The sequence below is a fragment of the Colletotrichum aenigma genome (genome assembly GCF_013390185.1).
Source record: "Colletotrichum aenigma strain Cg56 chromosome Unknown KSG_Cg56_contig06, whole genome shotgun sequence".
Lineage (NCBI taxonomy): Eukaryota > Fungi > Ascomycota > Sordariomycetes > Glomerellales > Glomerellaceae > Colletotrichum > Colletotrichum aenigma.
This window is the reverse complement of record NW_023500912.1, coordinates 2,185,937-2,202,812: the sequence shown is the minus strand read 5'-3', so window position 1 is coordinate 2,202,812 and position 16,876 is coordinate 2,185,937. Positions and strand designations below refer to the sequence as shown.

Sequence of the window (16,876 nt, the reverse complement as noted above, 5' to 3'; positions counted from 1 at the left end):
CCCCCAACGCGATGATCCTCCTATTTTACAATTGCCTCAGAAGTAGGCCAACCCGTTCCATCCGAGGATCCCTTCCAGCTCGCCCCGGACCTCCAGCACGTTACCGTAGCCGCCCTTGCCGGCGACTTCCGACCTGCGTCCTGCGCCGAGCTCGTTCCAGCGGGATAGGAGCGCACCGTCGACGATGGTGCGTCCGGCGCTTGTGTCGACGCCCGGCGGGCGCGCGTCCAGGGGCGGGAGCCGGTGGGCCTTTGGGTTCGTGGCGGCTGCGTGAGGGAGCGCTGCGGCAATGCTGTTGGACAGGGATGTCAGGCGTCGGTAAGCCTGCTCTGATAGCGGGGTCAGGGCCGCAAGAACACCCGTGGGAGAAGCAAGCATGAGCGTTGATGGTGGGTTCTTGGACGCGGATACGGATTGTGCGGTGGTGGTTGTTCTGGGCAGTGATAAGGTTGCAGTAGGGTGGTTCGGCGCAGCCGAGAAGGAGGCACGGTTGAGCAGCAAGTGGCCTTGGAGAGACTTCGGGTCTGCGGATGGTTAGTGATTTGCCAAGCAGTCGGGGATACGGGGGGAGACCTACGCTCAGGGTCAAATTGCATGACGTGAATGACGCCGTCCTTGTCGCAGACGACGATGTGTAGCTCGTCTCCATCGACCAAAAAGTCTGCCGTCAAAACCTCAAACTTGCCAGTGCTTTTCCCGAAGAGCATCATCTTGTAAGGCTCTTCTGCGTAGCCGACGAACCAGACACCCTTGAAGGCATCAGCCATGAGACAGTAGCCGGTGCCTCGCACCTCGCGTACGGAGGTGACGTAGCAGCTCATGTCCATGAATGCGACAGGCAGGAGGGTGCCGTCTTCCTTCAGGCCACGGACCATGCACTTCTGTCCCTGCGCGACGAGCATCAGGCCTTGCGATCCAACCTCGCAAAGGGCGGTGACGGCGCCGCGGGGAATCTCCTCTTTGGCGACCAGCTTAAGCTTCTTGTTCGTCTCTGGGCGCCCAGGTTGGGGCACAACGGGCACGACATCGTACACGAGGATGCGACCACGAATGGGCAGGTCCTCGCCGCGGTTGATGGCCGTGCCGATGGCAATAAGCATGCGGCGTTCTTTGGTCTCCTCGGACACTTCGAGGTGGAGCGTCTTCATACACATGGCAACCTCGTGGGGATCGAGCTCGACAGTGTCAATGACGGACCATGTGGCGGGACTGAAGAGCTTGATGATACCGCGCTCCATCTGCGGGAACGTGGTGATGGTCTCCTTGGCCCATTCCTTGTGGTAGTCGTCGTCCTTGGGGAGCTCGAAGGGCTCCGACACACTGCAGGCAACGGCGTACGTCTCCATGGGAGGATGGTAGGCGATGAGACCGATAGCATCTCCGACTGGGATCTTGCGAATGGACACGCCTAGCTCGAAACTTGTGTCGGCGGGCAGTTGCGTGACACGTGTGTGCCCCTCTGAATCGGCGTAAATGAAACCGCGCTCGCAGCCTTCGGTATGGAAAGAACTCATGCCACGAACGCCGATGCCTTGCAGACCCAACACCTTGGGAGCGCTTTTGGCAGATTTAATGATGAAGGATGGCGAAGCACCAGGAAGGAAGACGGTGCTGTAGCCGTTGATGTTTGCGCACGGTCGAAGAGGAACAAAACGAGGTTGCTCATTGGCATCGTCATCCGCTACTTCAACTGGGCTCTTGGCCAGAGCCGGATTTGTGATCTTTTGAAAGTGGAGAGTCTTTGCAAGGCCCTCGGACTTGTCCTGCGATTCAAGGCGAATGGGTTCATATATAGTAATGTCGTCGTTTGCATGTCGAAGCTGTCAACTGAGTCAGAATGATACGCCCTAAATCTTTCATCGAATAGAACTCACAATAAGATATGGCGAAGACTCCGTGGCATCGCCCAATTTGGCCACGAGAACTTCCGTCAATGTCTCTTGAACTGTGCCTCGACGAACGGCGTAGTCCGCAGAGAGAAACGGGGGGACGTAGGTCATTCCAGCAGCAACATAGACCGGTTTTGAGAGGTCGGGAAGAGCGTATATCTGGTTTCGTTAGAAGTTGGAAATCAAATGTTGTGAAACGGACTTACATATAAAGCTCCCACTGCGCTGAGCAGGAACATGAAAATGCTTTGGCTCTCTGGCATACCCTTGTCGGTTTGGATTGGAGCAAACACACCGGTGGTATCGGTGTACAAACACCCGGCAAGCCATTGTGTTGATAAGAAAGTGTCGTCTTGCTTTTCCATCTCTTCGAGTTCGTTGTTGTTATCAATTTGAGCAACCATAATGCTCGCATCATCTCGTACCAGCAGGAGATAGGGGTCCGCGATGCTGGCACTGACGACTCGTGGTTCAGCTCCCGTCTCCTCATCAAGCATCGGCAAGATTTGACTCAAGCCGAGATCTGGCTTGTTCGTCAGCGTTGAACGACAGTCACAAGTGCCGATAACTCACCTCCATCGTAGCATCGCACCTCAGACTTGAGAACCTGAATGATACGCATGTGTTTTCCCATCGTGCCCGCCTCCACCGTAAAACCTGCCGCAGGATCAAACTCTGTCCCCGTGAAAGCCTCAAAACCAGCGCCTGTAAGAGCATAAACATCTGACGTTTCGTAACCGTCTAGATCAACCTTGGAAACAATCATAAACTTGTCGTATATAGATGAAGCATCGAATTCGCTGCCCACAGCAGCATTTGCGCCCTTATCGCCCTGCAGTGATTTTGGAATCGGCTTTTGGACGCACATGGTCCAGAATCCCCTCGCCTCTGGGAACTCAAACTTGCCAATGACCTTTGGTTGAATGTTCTGGTTCATGATGGCGATGGCGGCTGCATTACCCTTGCCGACGGCAGCCGCAACTTGCAAATCAGCTACGACGCCGACCGAGTTCTTCTCGTCCTCGCTCTCCGGGATGAAAGCTTGCTTGCCCGTCGTCATATCCTTGACCGGAGCTAAACTCAGGAGAGAGTCGTGAACGCGGAACGATATCTCTCCTCCTTTGGGCACGCCGTCAGCGGCTGTGCTCGACTGGACTGTCGTTGTGGTTTCGCCGTAAAGATCATCATCATCGTCGTCGTCGATATCCTCATCTTCGAGGTCGTCCGCGAAAGAGTCGTCAACCAAACGCGTTTTCTTCCGCGCGTTTTGTGTCTGTTTCCGGGTGACACCCACAACGAGGGAGTCGCTACCAGTACTGCCAATAAAGAACGCGTTCTTGCTCAGCCTTGAAATCGAAGAGGCACCGCACTGCACAACGTTGCCTCCAGCCTCCGCGGGTACTATCCTGACACTGAGTCCGGAAACGGTACGTCCATCGAGTTTGAAAGCGATGATGGCCAAACGACCATCGCTGAGCACCATGAGCAGCTCTCCATTCTCAGGAGACATTTGCTCAATGTAGCAGTGCTCGAGCCGCAGATCCAACTCCGACTGATCGGCCAGAGGAAAGCTGGTCGTCTCCTTGGTGAACGCATTGACCGCCACACCATTGGGCTTGCCAGACTGGTCAATGTGGATCAGCTCGTTGGTGCCGACGAGAAGCGCTCCTCCAATAGGGCCTGGAAGGGCAATGACTTTGAAGAGGTCCTGCGGCAAGTTGTTGACGGAAAGAATAGCCGTGGATGCCCTTTGTTGCAGATCGAGGGTAAAGACCTTGTAGGAGAAGTGGTCTTTCCGAGGTAGGGTGTTGGAGCGGCGCTGCATCGAAGAAATGATACCGAAGGTCGGCTCTCTGTACTCATGCAGGAAGGCGAGGTGCACAGGATGGAGGAGACTGGGATCAAGCTGCGGGAGAGGGAGGACGTATGACGTTGAGTATGGTACATCTGCTAAGTTGCTAGTTCCATTTGTAGCCGCAGTTGCTGACGGCTCTTTTGCCGGCCGAGGTCCATCCACATCCTCATCCCAGTCATCCATATCTATGTCCTCATCGTTTAGTTTGAAGGGTAGGAAGGCGATGTATCTGGAGCCAAATCGGAGAGCGGCACATCGGGAGCCGGGATCGGCAGCAAGATGAGTTGGGTAATTGCTCAACGGGCCATCGAATGGCGAGCCTTCGAGCTCTTCTTTTTCGTAGAAGTGGATGGAGACGTCCTCGAGTGCGTGTTTCTCGGGATCCCATTGCACCAGACTCAAACGAGCCACTCTTGTAGCAATCAAAAGAGCTTCGCCTCCAGACTTGGAATTTTGAATTTTGATTCTCGCAAGGCCTGCCACGACTCCAAATATTGGGTATTCGGCGACGAGGACAAGCTTGGTGTTGTTGGTGCGATCGGCGCGAACCAGCATGCCGTCGCCGCCAAGGAAGGAGGATTCGAGGCCATCGTCGTCGTTCAATCGGCGGTCGTACTGGGTATCAGCCCTCGAGGTCTGTTTCTCGCGATTCTGCGTGTGGTCAATCTCTGACGAGATGGTCTTTGTTGCAAAGATTTGAAGCAGAGAGCCCTTTGCGACGACCAGATTGTTGCTCTGCGCCGAGAGGAAAGGGAGACTCAGGCTGTGCTGCACGCCAGTCGGCGGCGTGAGCTCGGTATAGCACTGCATGAGGACAGTCTCAGGCGATTGCCCTTGAGCCGCCCGCTGTCATAGGTTTCGAATTTGGCGAGAGAGATGCTCGGGTGAGGTCGTGTCGAGATCGTCGCAAATCGCCAAAAGCTCTCCTGCAGGCGCGCGAGCTCTAAACAATCGCGGATCCTTGCTACCCATCGTCTGTGCCGTCTGATTGGGCAGATACCGGATGACGGATCAACAGAAAGTCCTCAACACCGGGCAGGTGAAGCCCGGGGCACCTCACCTCAGCAACCTGCGCCTGCAAGCACTGACTGGATCCTGGTCATAGCGCCACCTCAGTCAATGGCACGCGCCTCTGTCGCGACTGGGGTCAGGATCAGAAGGCGCTAAACGGCGCTATTGCGTCACCTACCTGCCTTGCCCAAGCTACCTGCTCTAGTAGTTCCGTCACTATTTACCATCCATCGTAGCTCTGGAGCTCCCCCCTTCTGGAATGAGGCAGAGTGAAACATCGACGACACCTTATCCACAGCTCCTCTCCAATTCGACTTCGCGCAAAACAACCAAACATTTCGGTTCTCAAAAAACACCCTTTATTCCAAGAGGCGGTGCCGTTTCGCGATCAAAATGGCCAACGCCGGCCTCCTCCAAACCAGCCTGATTTGGGTGGCGTATGCTGTTGCCGTCGGCCTCTGCCTTTTGGCAGCCATCATCACCACTTTCACTTGGCAGGCACCTCGGGAGCGATCTGCCATAGTCAGCGTCGTTGCGATCGTCAGTCTGACAGCTCTCCTCGCAACTGTCCTGCTCCTCCCTGTCGACATTGCTCTCATCTCGTCCACGACTCATGCATCACTCGGGGTCAAGAAAGACTGGGCCACCGAAGAACGGGTTTACGAGATTCTGCAGACACTTCGCATCGTGTACTACTCCCTTTACAGCTTCGACGCTCTGCTGTGTCTCATTGTGATCCCCTTCGCATACTTCTGGTACGAGGAATACGATGAGATCGAGGTCGAGGAGGGACGTTCGTTCGGCAGTCGCCTGGTCAGCGCGCTCAAATACACCCTGGTCTTCGTTGTTCTGGTCGTGATTCTCTTCCTCATTGGCTTCTTCGTGCCAGCTGCCGGTAGCGACTCGGAGGCCAACTGGGATCTGGATTACTTCAAGCGGGTTCTTGTTCAAAACAATGGGCAAAAGGCGCTGGCCTTCGCACTCGGTCTTCTCGTCACTCTGGGCACTCTGCTCTATATCCTCTACACCGCGGCCGGCCTCGCTCTTCTTCCCATGTCATTCATCAAGTCAGCGCCCTCGATTTCCGCACCTCAGCTCTCAGAGAACACTGCGTCCGCCTTGGAACAGAACCGCGAGCGACAGCGACAGCTGGAGATGCGCAATGCTGGACGCCCCGAAGGCATGTCATCCAAGGACAGGCGTGAGCTTGAGGCCCTCATTCGGGAGGAGAGGACTCTGACCCGTCGGGAGAGACTGGCGGCGGAGGCATCGGGAGAGGGTCACAGCACCATCTACAAAATCTGGCTGAAGATCTGCGCCGTTCTGAGGCCCATCAAGCTGCTCGGAGGTGTTCTGATTCTCCTGCTGTCTATCTTGATTTGGGTCTCGATGTTGATCACAGGCATTGACAAGGCGAAGAACTCGCTGTGCAAGGAACGATGTGGCTACATCCTTGGCCATATCAACATTTTCCAGCCCATCAACTGGATCTTCCTGCAGTCTGCCAAGGCCTTCCCAGTTGACTACATCCTCATGGCTCTCCTCGTTTTACTGTTTTTCAGCAGCTCGATCACGGGCATTGCAACTGTTGGGATTCGCTTCCTCTGGATCCGCATCTTCCAGATTCGGAAGGGCAGGACTGCCCCTCAAGCTCTATTGATCGCCACAGTCATGCTGGCTCTGATCATTCTGGCCATCAACTATGCCATCGCTAACATGGTGGCACCACAATATTCAATCTATGGCACACAAACTTTCTGCACTGCCCCTCACGGTTCCAACTGCGGAGACAGGCCCGACTACCTCGTCCAATGCTCTGAAGGCTTGGAGAAGGACGCCCTGAAAGTGTGCACTCCGTCTATCATGGCTGAGTTCTTGAATCGCATCACCATCACCTGGCCCTTCTTTGGCGCTCTCGACTTCTGGGCGCAGTTCGTCTTCCTTGGCGTCTTCCTCCTTGTCTTCGTGACAGGTCTTTTCAGGACGCCCAAGCTCAACATGTCTGAGATCGACGAGGACGCTGAGGCAGACGAGGAGGAGGGTTTGCTGGCTAGCACTGGCCGCCGATTCGGTGCTACGTGGCAGGATATTACGGGGCGGTCGAAGTCTAAGAACACTTACGGCACCTCAGAGAATAACAACGGCGGCCGCTCTACGGAGGCTTAGGTTATAGGCACGAAACACTAGGTTGCTAAGCACATGCTAGGATTGTAACATAAGCACATCGCATGGAAGACTCGGGTTACTAGCATGGAGTGTGGAAATTTGTTTTTCAAATAGGTACGGCATGGCACACGGCGACGGGGGAAAACGGAATTTGGTATCTTCTCACAGAATGCTCAAAACTTTCATTGTCATAACTTCATGATGCTCCCAATGCTACTCTCCTCTGCTGGTCCTTCTTCGGCTTGACGAATCGGACTGCCTTATGGGTGCGGTCGTCAAACGCGGCAGCCGGTCCAACGTGCATCTCGTGCCAGCAACGGGCACAGTAAACGTCTTCACAGCCGAGGCACTGCAGCGTTGCGTCCTCCAGGCAGACAGTACACCACGTGTCGGCGTCCTCGTCCGTGTAGCCCGCCTTTGACGTCAACCTCTTGACTGCCCGATCGGCGGGCTGGAACGTAGGTACCGAAGGCAGGCCGATACCTCCCTCGGACGGTGCACCGAGACCGCCTAGGGCAGCCATCCGCGCCGCGAGGTCGTCATCAAGGTCCTCGTGCTTCGGCTGGCCCGATGGCACCGACGGCAGAGACAGGCCGGGCAGACTACCGTCATCATCCACCTTGTCGGACTTTGGGGCTGCAATGGTCGAGGGCACAGAAGGGAGGGAGAAGGCCGGGTCGCCGTCACCTTGCTGGTCCTCCTCTCCGGCCTCAACCGCAGCACCTTGGTGCTTGTTTGGTGGGTCAGGCACATCTTCGGGCTGCTTATTGAGCCGCGCATCGTCGAGAGCCTGGGAGAGTAATGTTTCCACCTCCTTGGTCATCTCCTCGCCCTCCGAATCATCGGCGTCCCTGGCCTTCCCGTCATCGTTGCCATCGTCGGTACTGTCCGGGGCGTGCTGGGCGGGCGACGCCTTCGAGAGTTCTGCTAGAAGGGCGTTCACCTTGGCCGACTCAGCCTTGGGGTCGAAGTTCCACTGCTCCTGCGAGCCGAGGTCTTCGTCGGTGAGCAGGTCTTCAAGGGTCTGGTCATCCGTCTCGAGAAATGGATCGACATCATCCGTCGGAGCCTGGGACTGAGGCGGTGCCGCCGCCGGGTGGGACCTACGGGGCCCCGCCGGCGATAAGCTCGCGGCTTCTCCGCGGGCTGCGGTCTCGTGACCGATGGGCTTTGAGGTGTGTGACTGCTGCTGCGGTGGTGGTGGCACCTCGCGCTCGGGAGTGTTTCTGAGAGAGCGAAGCCGGGCGGACAGTGCGTCCTCTCGTGAGGGGGGCTTGGCGGGCTCGACGCCCGTAAGAGAGACGTTTAGGGCACTTTGAACACTTTTTAGCACTGCTATGAACCAGATGAGGTCTATTGGTGGGTTTGGTTTTGATTACTTTGATGAATGGTCTAATGAGACGCCAGGACTGCCGCCCTTCAGCGCACTCAGGCGATCCAGCAGGCTCTTGTCAGAACCGCTCATGTTGCAGGATGGCGGTTCTCTCTCGATATCAAAGATGTAAAGCAACGTAAAGCGACAGTAGAATTTGGTGAGATGAGTCCTTGTCAAAAGCAGGCGTGGTCTGTGGTGTGATGATTATGCGAGGGGCCAATACTCGCCGCCCGACTGCAGTGAGGTTGTTGAATGCTAAGTGTGGAGCACCAAGCGAGGCAAACCGCAAGGCATCCAGGGGCTTGCTAAACTTGCATGAGATTTGGCTGCAGAAGGATGAGACAGGCGGGGAAAGTCCGATCTGGGTACCTCGTAGCAGTTCGTAAGGCAACCAGATCTACCTCGTGATCATATCGATTTGATCTCGCAGACTGAAGTTATTTAGCTTAACTATTTCTCCGGGATGGTGGAGTGATGAAATGACAGAAGTCCTCAAGTTCTTCAGCAGTGTCGGGCGTATGATGCATTCGCACAGCCTCCGCTACCACAGCGACAGCCACTGTACTTACTATGTACGCCAGCCACCAATTAAGCTTACAATAAGCGAGATACCCTGGGGGACCCAGGCGCACTAGGCAGAAACCTCTGGGCCCAAAGTACCCATGCATGAACTTGCAGCAATGAGCCAGGGAACTGCCCAGCATCATTCCATTGTCCCGGGACTCTGAAGAGCAAGAGACCAAAGAGGATACAATTATAACGAGGACGAGTGATCCGGCGAAGGCAATGATGTACATAAGGACGAAGCTATCATGTCCTCCTGACGGAGGCTGAGCTTTTCCACTTGACCCATGGTGCTGAGGTAGTAGCGGTCACTAGCCACCTGGCTGACCGATGTTATTTTCCCAAGTGGGTAAACGAAAATCATCATATGTCTTAGCGGTGAATATCCTTAACGGCGCGGGCAAAGACATGTCAGTGGCGGGCTTTGGCTCTTACCCTTGTGGTAATGCTCCTACGAGTTATGCAAACGGAGGGAGCGAGAAAGAAGTCGTTTTTCAACCAATCTGAAAACCAGCTCTGTTGCCTGCGGGCAGTGCAGTCGCGCGTTACGGATACATGGAAGCAGGAACAAACATCTCCGGGATCGAAGCTTTGTGGATCAGGATGAACATAGCCAAACGCGAAGGATTGCCCACGGCGGCGCCGCAAGTACCCTGACGCCCAGGGCTGACTGACGATGTATCAGGGTCCTCGTTGAAGGAGACCTGAATGACCTGAATGGTATTAAAACAAGTCGTCCCTTGCTCTGGGCGCTCTTTTTCTTTTCGGAAAGTCGTCTCATCAACAAAACGATTCACCTACCACACCTACCACACCTACCACACCTACCACACCTCAGAGAAACTTGCCTATTCGCACATTCGCTTCTTACCAAGACGCTTGTACCACACCGAATCTTTCTTTGACTTCATCGCGCATTCACCTTTCCAGAGGTGACGCTTAAATCGCCCGGGCCGTCGATCATCAAAGAGAACCCCAAACGCGCCACAAGGGCCACTTACCCAGACTTTGGGGTAAACACGGTGACGGAAGGGAACACACCCCTTTGGACCGAAGTCTCCGAGTCGCATGTCATCATAGGCTGGTGGCAACAACCACTTAGGCAATTACACATCAGTCTGACGGGAATTGAGTGACTCCGACACATCCCTGTTTGGGCGGGCACAGCGCAGCTCTTGGCACTCTGAGACGACTTGAAACGGAAAGAGACAAAATTGCACCCGCTCCCACCTGCTGTTCCTCCGAAGCCTACTTTTTACACTTTCTTACCACATTTTACGACAATCCCTCCCCCAGTCATCTATCTGCCATTCTGATTCAAGTCGCGTGCGGCTAGAACGGCACACCCATCGAAAAGACTACTTTTGCTCCAACATCGCATCTTGACGATCGGCGCACATCCCGCCGAGCGAACCGAAACCGGCGCAAACGTACCGTAGCAACCGAAAATGAGAGTAGATCTCACAGTCGTCGCGCTGACGCTGCTCGCGCCCGTGTGGGCCGCAGCCCTCGAGCCCGGCCTCCACGCCTCAGACGTTTCATTCCTCGCACCAGTAGAAGAGCGCGACAGCAACGCGAATGAAGACGAGAAGCTGTGGAAGCGCAAGGGCGGCGGAGGCGGCGGCGGCGGCAGAGGTGGAGGCTCCTCTTCAGGTGGGTCAAGATCAGGAGGTAGTAGCAGCAGTGGCGGTGGGAGTCGTTCTGGAGGCAGTAGCTCTGGCGGCAGTCGCTCCGGCGGCAGTCGTTCTGGCTCTGGCTCTGGCTCTGGCTCTAGCGGTTCAAGTTCTGGTGGCTCATCAAGTTCTCGTACAGGTGGCTCTAGTAGCGGAGGCAGAGGCGGCGGCAGCAGCGGTGCCAGTGGTACCGGAGGCTCCGCGAGAGGCGGTAGCCGCGACAGCTCCGGCGGATCAACGAAGACGGGCAGCGGCCCCGCGCCGGCCTACGGCGGATCATACGGCGGCGGTGCCAAGGTTCCCTACGCAGCCGGCGCATCAAGAGGTCCCGGTTCCATCGCCCCATTCCTGCTTATCGGCGGTGGTCTCGCCTTCTGGCCCGGTCTTTGGCTCGCGGGCGCCCACATGTACCCTTACTCTCACCCTTATCGCTTCTACAACCAGTCGGCGCGCGAGAACCAGACGAAGCCGGTTATCTGCGGTTGTGCTGACCAACAGCCCTGCGCATGCGACGAGAACAATAGCACCGAGTACATGAGTGCCCTCCTCGGCAACGGCAGCTACCAGGGCCTGAACCAGACTGTCGTAACCAAGGGTATCTACAATAACACCGATACCATCCTCATCAACGGCACCCTCCCCAACGGCACGACCGCCTCGGGCGGTTCTGACGACGTCGGTACCACTTCTGCCGCTTTCCGGGCCGTTTCTGAGGCCCTTGGCTTCTGGCCCATGTTGGCTGTGGTCCTGGCCACGGTCTTCGCCGCATAAGCAATCGAATATGACCCAACTGTACATAATGGGAAACGTATGCATGAATCGGGCCGGCTGTTGGAGATTTTTTTTCGAAAGGAGTTTTGGGCGCTCGATACCCACCACGGAGGCTTCTTGGACCGGGCAATTAGACCTGGACCTGGCAACAGAAACACTGAGTTTGACGGTGGATATTACGAGATAGTCTATTACCAATAGTAATCGACGCTACTAGTACCGGCAACCAATGCTATGTGATGAATAACATGTCAAGAGCGCCATCAAGCCGCATCTCTTTCGGCCCTCCGGGTCTCGCACCACTGTCCTAGCTCCCGCCAAATCCTCTCCTTCTCCGCCGGACGGAGGGTCGCAGCAAGTCCGCTTGTGCTCGTCGCAACAAACACCCTCGCTCCAGCCCAAGCCTCCCCCTTCTCATCATCACCATTACCACCCTCCCTCACAACGCCCATATTCTCACCCTCATCCTGCCACCCGTACCGGAACTCCTCCTTCCTGATCCCCCTGCCGTGCCGCACCCGCCAGATGCTCTCCCAGATGCTCTTCCCCACAATGCACACCGTCTCGGGCCTGCACCCCCGCACCTTCTCCTCCAGCACGCCGACGCCCTCGTCCATCTCCGCCTTGCTGAGCTCCGCGCCGTTGCGGCTCGGCCGGGCGACGATGTTGGTGTTGCCCAGGCCGTAGAGCGCGGGCAGCTCGCGGTCCTCCTGCGGCGCGCACAGCCGTGGCGTGATGCCCGAGGAGTGCAGGAGCTTCCAGAAGAGGTTGGACGGGTGCGCGTACACGTGGCCGGAGCGCGCCGTCTGCAGGCCCGGGTTGAGGCCGACGAAGAGGATGAGCAGGTTGGGCGCGAGGATGTCGACCAGCGGGGAGAGGTGCGCGTAGGTTGACGGCGGGGCGTAGCCGGTTGCCTGGCGTTTGCGCTTCGCTTTTGTTGCTGTGTTGCGCGGTGGGATGCGGTGTAGTGATGTGTCTTCCTCGTCGCCGGCAGTCGAGGGAGGTTCCGCCTTCACCTTCCGCGGTGTGGTACTGGTGGGTTTGGTGACTCGGGCTGGCGAGCGAACGACGGGGCCGCTGAGTGGGGTCTGTTTCCGGGGGCTACGGCGGAGTGGCGACGGCGACGGCGACGGCGATGCTGCTGGGGACGGGATTTCGTGTTTGAACATGAAATCTTGAAGCTGCAGGCGGCCCTGGAAGCTTGCGGGTTTCGGTTGCGGCTCTGCGCCGTCGAAGAACGGGGATTCCATGGCCTATATTTGGGTTTGAAGCTTATTATAACGACGGACGAGAAAGAAAGTGCAACTATCTAGTGACCGATATCTGGTGAAATGAACCCCCTGATTGTATGTCTCTTGCTTAGGCACAGAAATCGGGGTTGTGTGGTGATGTCTAGATGTAATGACAGGTGCTCTCGTCCGTTGCTACAGGCAGAGCGGTCCTTTGAAGTAGAGTCGAATGTTGTCGAAGTCAAAATGACTGATGGTAATGATGAAGCAATTGATGAGATGAGATGGAAGCTGAGTTCAAGTCAGTAGTCTGCCAATCAACTACTCCGTACCTACCTTAGCTCGCGCCACTGTTCCAAACGAGTCGCCACAGGGACGTCCAACCCCTGGCAAGGACTCTGGGAAAGACCCACATAATGTGCCAAACTCACCTTACTCGAAGTCGCATCAACAGACGAAGCTTGTCAGGCAGGCAGTGGCAGGCAGCTTTTCATGGTCCTTCGAACTCAAAGGGAACGACACAAGTGGCTCGGAGACTCACATCGAGAAATAATGCTTGGTAGATGAACGCTCAATGTCTATACGGCCTGCAGGCCTCGCAAACTCCCCAAGTGGTATCTATCATGCAGCTGGTTCCAGACCCGTATGTACAACCAGTACAACCAGTACAACCCTCACGCTATGCTCTCAAAAAAACATCGAAAACCACCGCTTGAAAGCAGACACCTCTGTGACTTTCCGCTTTTGCCCTTCCTATAGGACGATGATGTTGTCGACTCTCCGCCCCTGCGTCTCGATGAAATACTTCCTCCGCACGCCTACACCGAGAGCGTTTCCAAACTTCTCATATGCCTCTGGGCCACCTCCGCGGATCATCACCAAAGCAATGGGATGCGGCCTTCGCATCCCTGCCGGTGTTGTCTGCTCAACATCCAAGTGAGGTTTGATAAGTTCATACTCCCACAAGTCGGGGGCACTGTAGACATAATTATTGTCAAGCTCTTCTTCGTCGACAATGATGATAAGCTGTAAGGCACGTAACGAAGGCGTGTAGGAGGGAATGTTGGCAAGCTTCTCACTAAAAGAGCAGCCCCCACGTCGCATCACGATGACTTGATGCTGACGAGGTGCTTCATCAGGAAGCCGCCCGTCGCAAGCATACCCTGCCAGGTACACAGTTTGCCATGGGAGATTCGGTGGCTCGTCGTCGGTGGGAATCGACGCATCAGGAGTGTCGGGAAGAGGCACTGCGCCTTTCCCCACCGATATTGATCCCATAAAGCTCTCAATGAAGAACTTTTCCTGACTTCCTGCAGGTCGCGGAGCAGGGGTATTGGTAGGATCGAAGACTGATGTCACGGCACGAATCATGGACTTGAGCATCGACCTGTACGCCGTGTTCATGCTCTTGGAAGAAGCTTGGTCCTCCTGCATGTCAGAACCAGGCTCCTCCGCCAACTGTACCTGATCTTCCAGGTCATTGATGTTAATCTCCAATCCTTCAGAAGGTACTGGCTCGCTAGCATTGTGGACTTTGGGTTGACCGTGGGCCATAATCAGTTCCACGAAACCGTTATAACGCACCCGGTTGAATAGAGGGTCGGAGATGCCATTCAACAGATCCGCGTCGATGTGGACTGGCTCATCGCGACCGAGCGGCATGTGATTGACTTGCGTGACGCGCCATGTATGATCGTAAGCAGCGTCGTATGAATCCTCCCGCACAAAGTGGATCTTCAATCCATTTAGGGCGGCTATCCTGACGCCCACCGGTGTCTTGAAGGCAGCTGTATTCGCAAAGAGGTTGTTGAAAGCGCTACCAACGCCGCTCTGCTGGATGCTGGACGGGAACTCGATGATCAAAGTTGGCTTAAAGGGCAACGCAGCGCAAGTACCATTATCAGGAATCAAAGACCTCGGCAGTGTCCAAGGGAAGAATGCGTGGTTCGCCTTGTACCGAGAAATAGAGCCGTTGCTTCCCTTGCCCGCAGGAACTGTCTCAACCCCACTGTGTGGGTTCGAGATGGTGTGCAGGTTGACGAAGCTTGCAGCGTGAAACACGTCCGGTCGAGCGGCAAGAACCGAGCCAGTCAGCGGGACTTGTTTTGGAGCCGGACAGGTGTTGGTGAAGTTCTCGTCATAATAGACATTGATATTCTTGGGCTGTTGGCGATGTTCTTTCTTCTTCTTTGGTTTCGTCCTTCGTCGAGGAATGATGAGCGGGTGCGCTTCGGTTGTGAAGACGTACGCTGCGTCGAGCTTGTTCAGGGGATGATCTGGGTCGAACAAGAGGTAGAGATACTTGGTGGTCTCGCCAAGGAAGAAGCTCTGCATGCGGTCGGCCTTCTCCCCAGTGTCAACATTTTGCAAGCCAGACCAGCCACATCTAGTGTAGCACAGTCTCTTGATATCGTTGAGTACCATCTCTCCAACGTGAATATACCAGGGGTCGTTGGTCGCACGGTAGAGGTAGTAATTTGACTCGATGAATTCGGGCCGGCCGGGCCACCATCCGATTCCCGAATCAACTTGTCTTTCACGAACCGACCATCGCTCTGGAAGAGCACCGTAACGCGTCCACAACGCTGTGTATAATAGGTTTGCCTCCTCGGCCTCCTCCACTTCACCTGCCATGGCGAGGAGACCTGGATAAAATGCGGCGAGGCTGTCAATCCAGCTCGTAAATGCGTACCCGCGGGTTCGATGACCGGTCATGTAGTATGGGTGGTGAGCATCATTGTACAAGTGCCGCTTGATAGCTGCGTGGGCGTGGTGCCAAGCCTCCAAAAAGGCCCCAGAAGAATGTTCTTCAGGTGTCAGCGGCGTATCGTGAAGGTCATTAGGATCGAGCCATAGTCGGTCCGTAGGCGGCTTCCGTGTCGTGGTGTTGGGTAGTTCATGGCCAGACAGCAGAATATGGCTTTTGAGAGCATATTCAAAGAAGCTGTCGACACCAGCGCCGATGCCCGAGTCAAAGCTGACCCATTCGCCCTTCTCAGGATCGATCGCATTCCCAACAAGACCAATTTCGCTCTTGCCTTTCCACACTGCCCAGAAAGCCCTCTTGGCCAGTTGCTCGAATCTCGGGTCGTCCGCCAGCCGGCTAAGGACAGTGAACTCGAGGACCAGACTTCCTGCACCAGCACTGCATGTGTCTGTCTTCTCGTTGGTGGCTCGAGGGGAGTCTGGGTCGTCGCGCGAAACCTTGTGTAACGGAGAGTTGACGTAAAACGGGATACCATGCCGTAGATTGACTCGTGGGTACGGCAGCCCAGTCTTGGTGTAGAAGGCAGGTAAAAGTCGTTCCGCAAGATCTAGTGCCAGCCGGAGGAGTTGACCATCATACTTGAAGCCATTTGGCCATGATATCGGCGGCAGCTCTAGCGGGTCCGAATCTTCGTCTTCCTGGTGGTTGTGCCCCGGTTCGTACCCTGGAATAGGTAGCTCCCCGACAGCGAACAAATGTGCACTCAGCAATCCACCCACTCCGCGAATGACTGTCTCAAACACCTGGACCTTGCTGTCGAGATCGAAGCCCCGAGCTCTGAGTCCTTGCCCGGACGGTCCCGGCCTACCATCTCCGTAGTATTCCACGAACGTCGTGACGCTCTGCTGAAACTCTTGCAAAGCCCATAGGGCAGCATTTTGATCGGAAGGAGTTCCTGCAAGGATTGCCAGGGTCGAAAGACTGTCAATCAGGGTAAGGGAGTAGTTTCCGAGGACATCGTTCAGGTCGTAGTTGGCGGGGTTCGCGGGATCGCGCGTCAACGGGGTGCAGGAAACCGGGCGCAGCTAGAACTTCTGGTCAGCACTGTCTGGATCTCCTTGCTAACACTAGGGATGTAGTAACCTCGTCCTCGGGAAAAGCGATGCCCATGTAGTTGTTCCAGCCATGATGAAAGACGTCAGTAGTAGCATTTCGCAGTTCGGCAAGCTTGGCGGTGCTGATTGCAGACACAGCTGCAGGCCATGATAGACACAGATACAGCAGAACAAGAATTCGCGATAGCATGATGATGCTATCTCTCCACAGCTAAGGGCCAGACAGGTTTCCCATCAACCAGGGGGCTGCCAGCGGCAGATGCCTCGATTTATGCGCGGATCGTGACGTGATTCTTCATGGAATCATTGAAATGATGCAATTGACGTGAGAATCAAAAACAAAGCATCGGGTATCACTGAATAATAAGATGTGCGACGAAGAGAAAATGGACGTTTAATTGAGAGAATGGCGTCCCTAGGCAGGTCTCGTGCCTCCTTGAATTTCGAAGTGGGATGGAAGGAGACGGAGATGGAACGGATGCGTCTGTCTGTCCTTTGGCAGCCACAATCAGACGGACAGA

General features: G+C 55.6%; 6 protein-coding genes across 6 annotated transcripts; 2 read left to right on the top strand and 4 right to left on the bottom strand.

Moving 5' to 3' along the window:
• Positions 1–36: 36 nt before the first annotated feature.
• Positions 37–4,554, bottom strand: paa-3 (Protein cft1; the record flags this gene model as incomplete). Its single annotated transcript, XM_037324885.1, has 5 exons — positions 37–524; positions 578–1,820; positions 1,875–2,048; positions 2,096–2,412; positions 2,463–4,554. 5 exons carry the CDS (start codon positions 4,552–4,554, stop codon positions 37–39), a joined length of 4,314 nt encoding a protein of 1,437 aa, XP_037177137.1.
• A 594-nt stretch (positions 4,555–5,148) lies between these two features.
• CGCA056_v009637 (putative lysosomal cobalamin transporter) lies at positions 5,149–6,921 on the top strand (the record flags this gene model as incomplete). Its single annotated transcript, XM_037324884.1, has 1 exon — positions 5,149–6,921. The coding sequence occupies one exon, from the start codon at positions 5,149–5,151 to the stop codon at positions 6,919–6,921; it is 1,773 nt and encodes a 590-aa protein (XP_037176993.1).
• A 196-nt stretch (positions 6,922–7,117) lies between these two features.
• ZFYVE19 (Abscission/NoCut checkpoint regulator) lies at positions 7,118–8,386 on the bottom strand (the record flags this gene model as incomplete). Its single annotated transcript, XM_037324883.1, has 2 exons — positions 7,118–8,234; positions 8,301–8,386. 2 exons carry the CDS (start codon positions 8,384–8,386, stop codon positions 7,118–7,120), a joined length of 1,203 nt encoding a protein of 400 aa, XP_037176994.1.
• Positions 8,387–10,308: 1,922 nt separating this feature from the next.
• CGCA056_v009635 (uncharacterized protein) lies at positions 10,309–11,304 on the top strand (the record flags this gene model as incomplete). The annotated part of the gene is made up of 1 exon (XM_037324882.1): positions 10,309–11,304. One exon carries the CDS (start codon positions 10,309–10,311, stop codon positions 11,302–11,304), a length of 996 nt encoding a protein of 331 aa, XP_037176996.1.
• A 263-nt stretch (positions 11,305–11,567) lies between these two features.
• On the bottom strand, positions 11,568–12,554 carry thp1 (G/U mismatch-specific uracil DNA glycosylase; the record flags this gene model as incomplete). Its single annotated transcript, XM_037324881.1, has 1 exon — positions 11,568–12,554. The coding sequence occupies one exon, from the start codon at positions 12,552–12,554 to the stop codon at positions 11,568–11,570; it is 987 nt and encodes a 328-aa protein (XP_037176997.1).
• Positions 12,555–13,286: 732 nt separating this feature from the next.
• mnl1 (ER degradation-enhancing alpha-mannosidase-like protein 1) lies at positions 13,287–16,545 on the bottom strand (the record flags this gene model as incomplete). Its single annotated transcript, XM_037324880.1, has 2 exons — positions 13,287–16,325; positions 16,384–16,545. The coding sequence occupies 2 exons, from the start codon at positions 16,543–16,545 to the stop codon at positions 13,287–13,289; spliced, it is 3,201 nt and encodes a 1,066-aa protein (XP_037177192.1).
• Between the last annotated feature and the right edge of the window lie 331 nt (positions 16,546–16,876).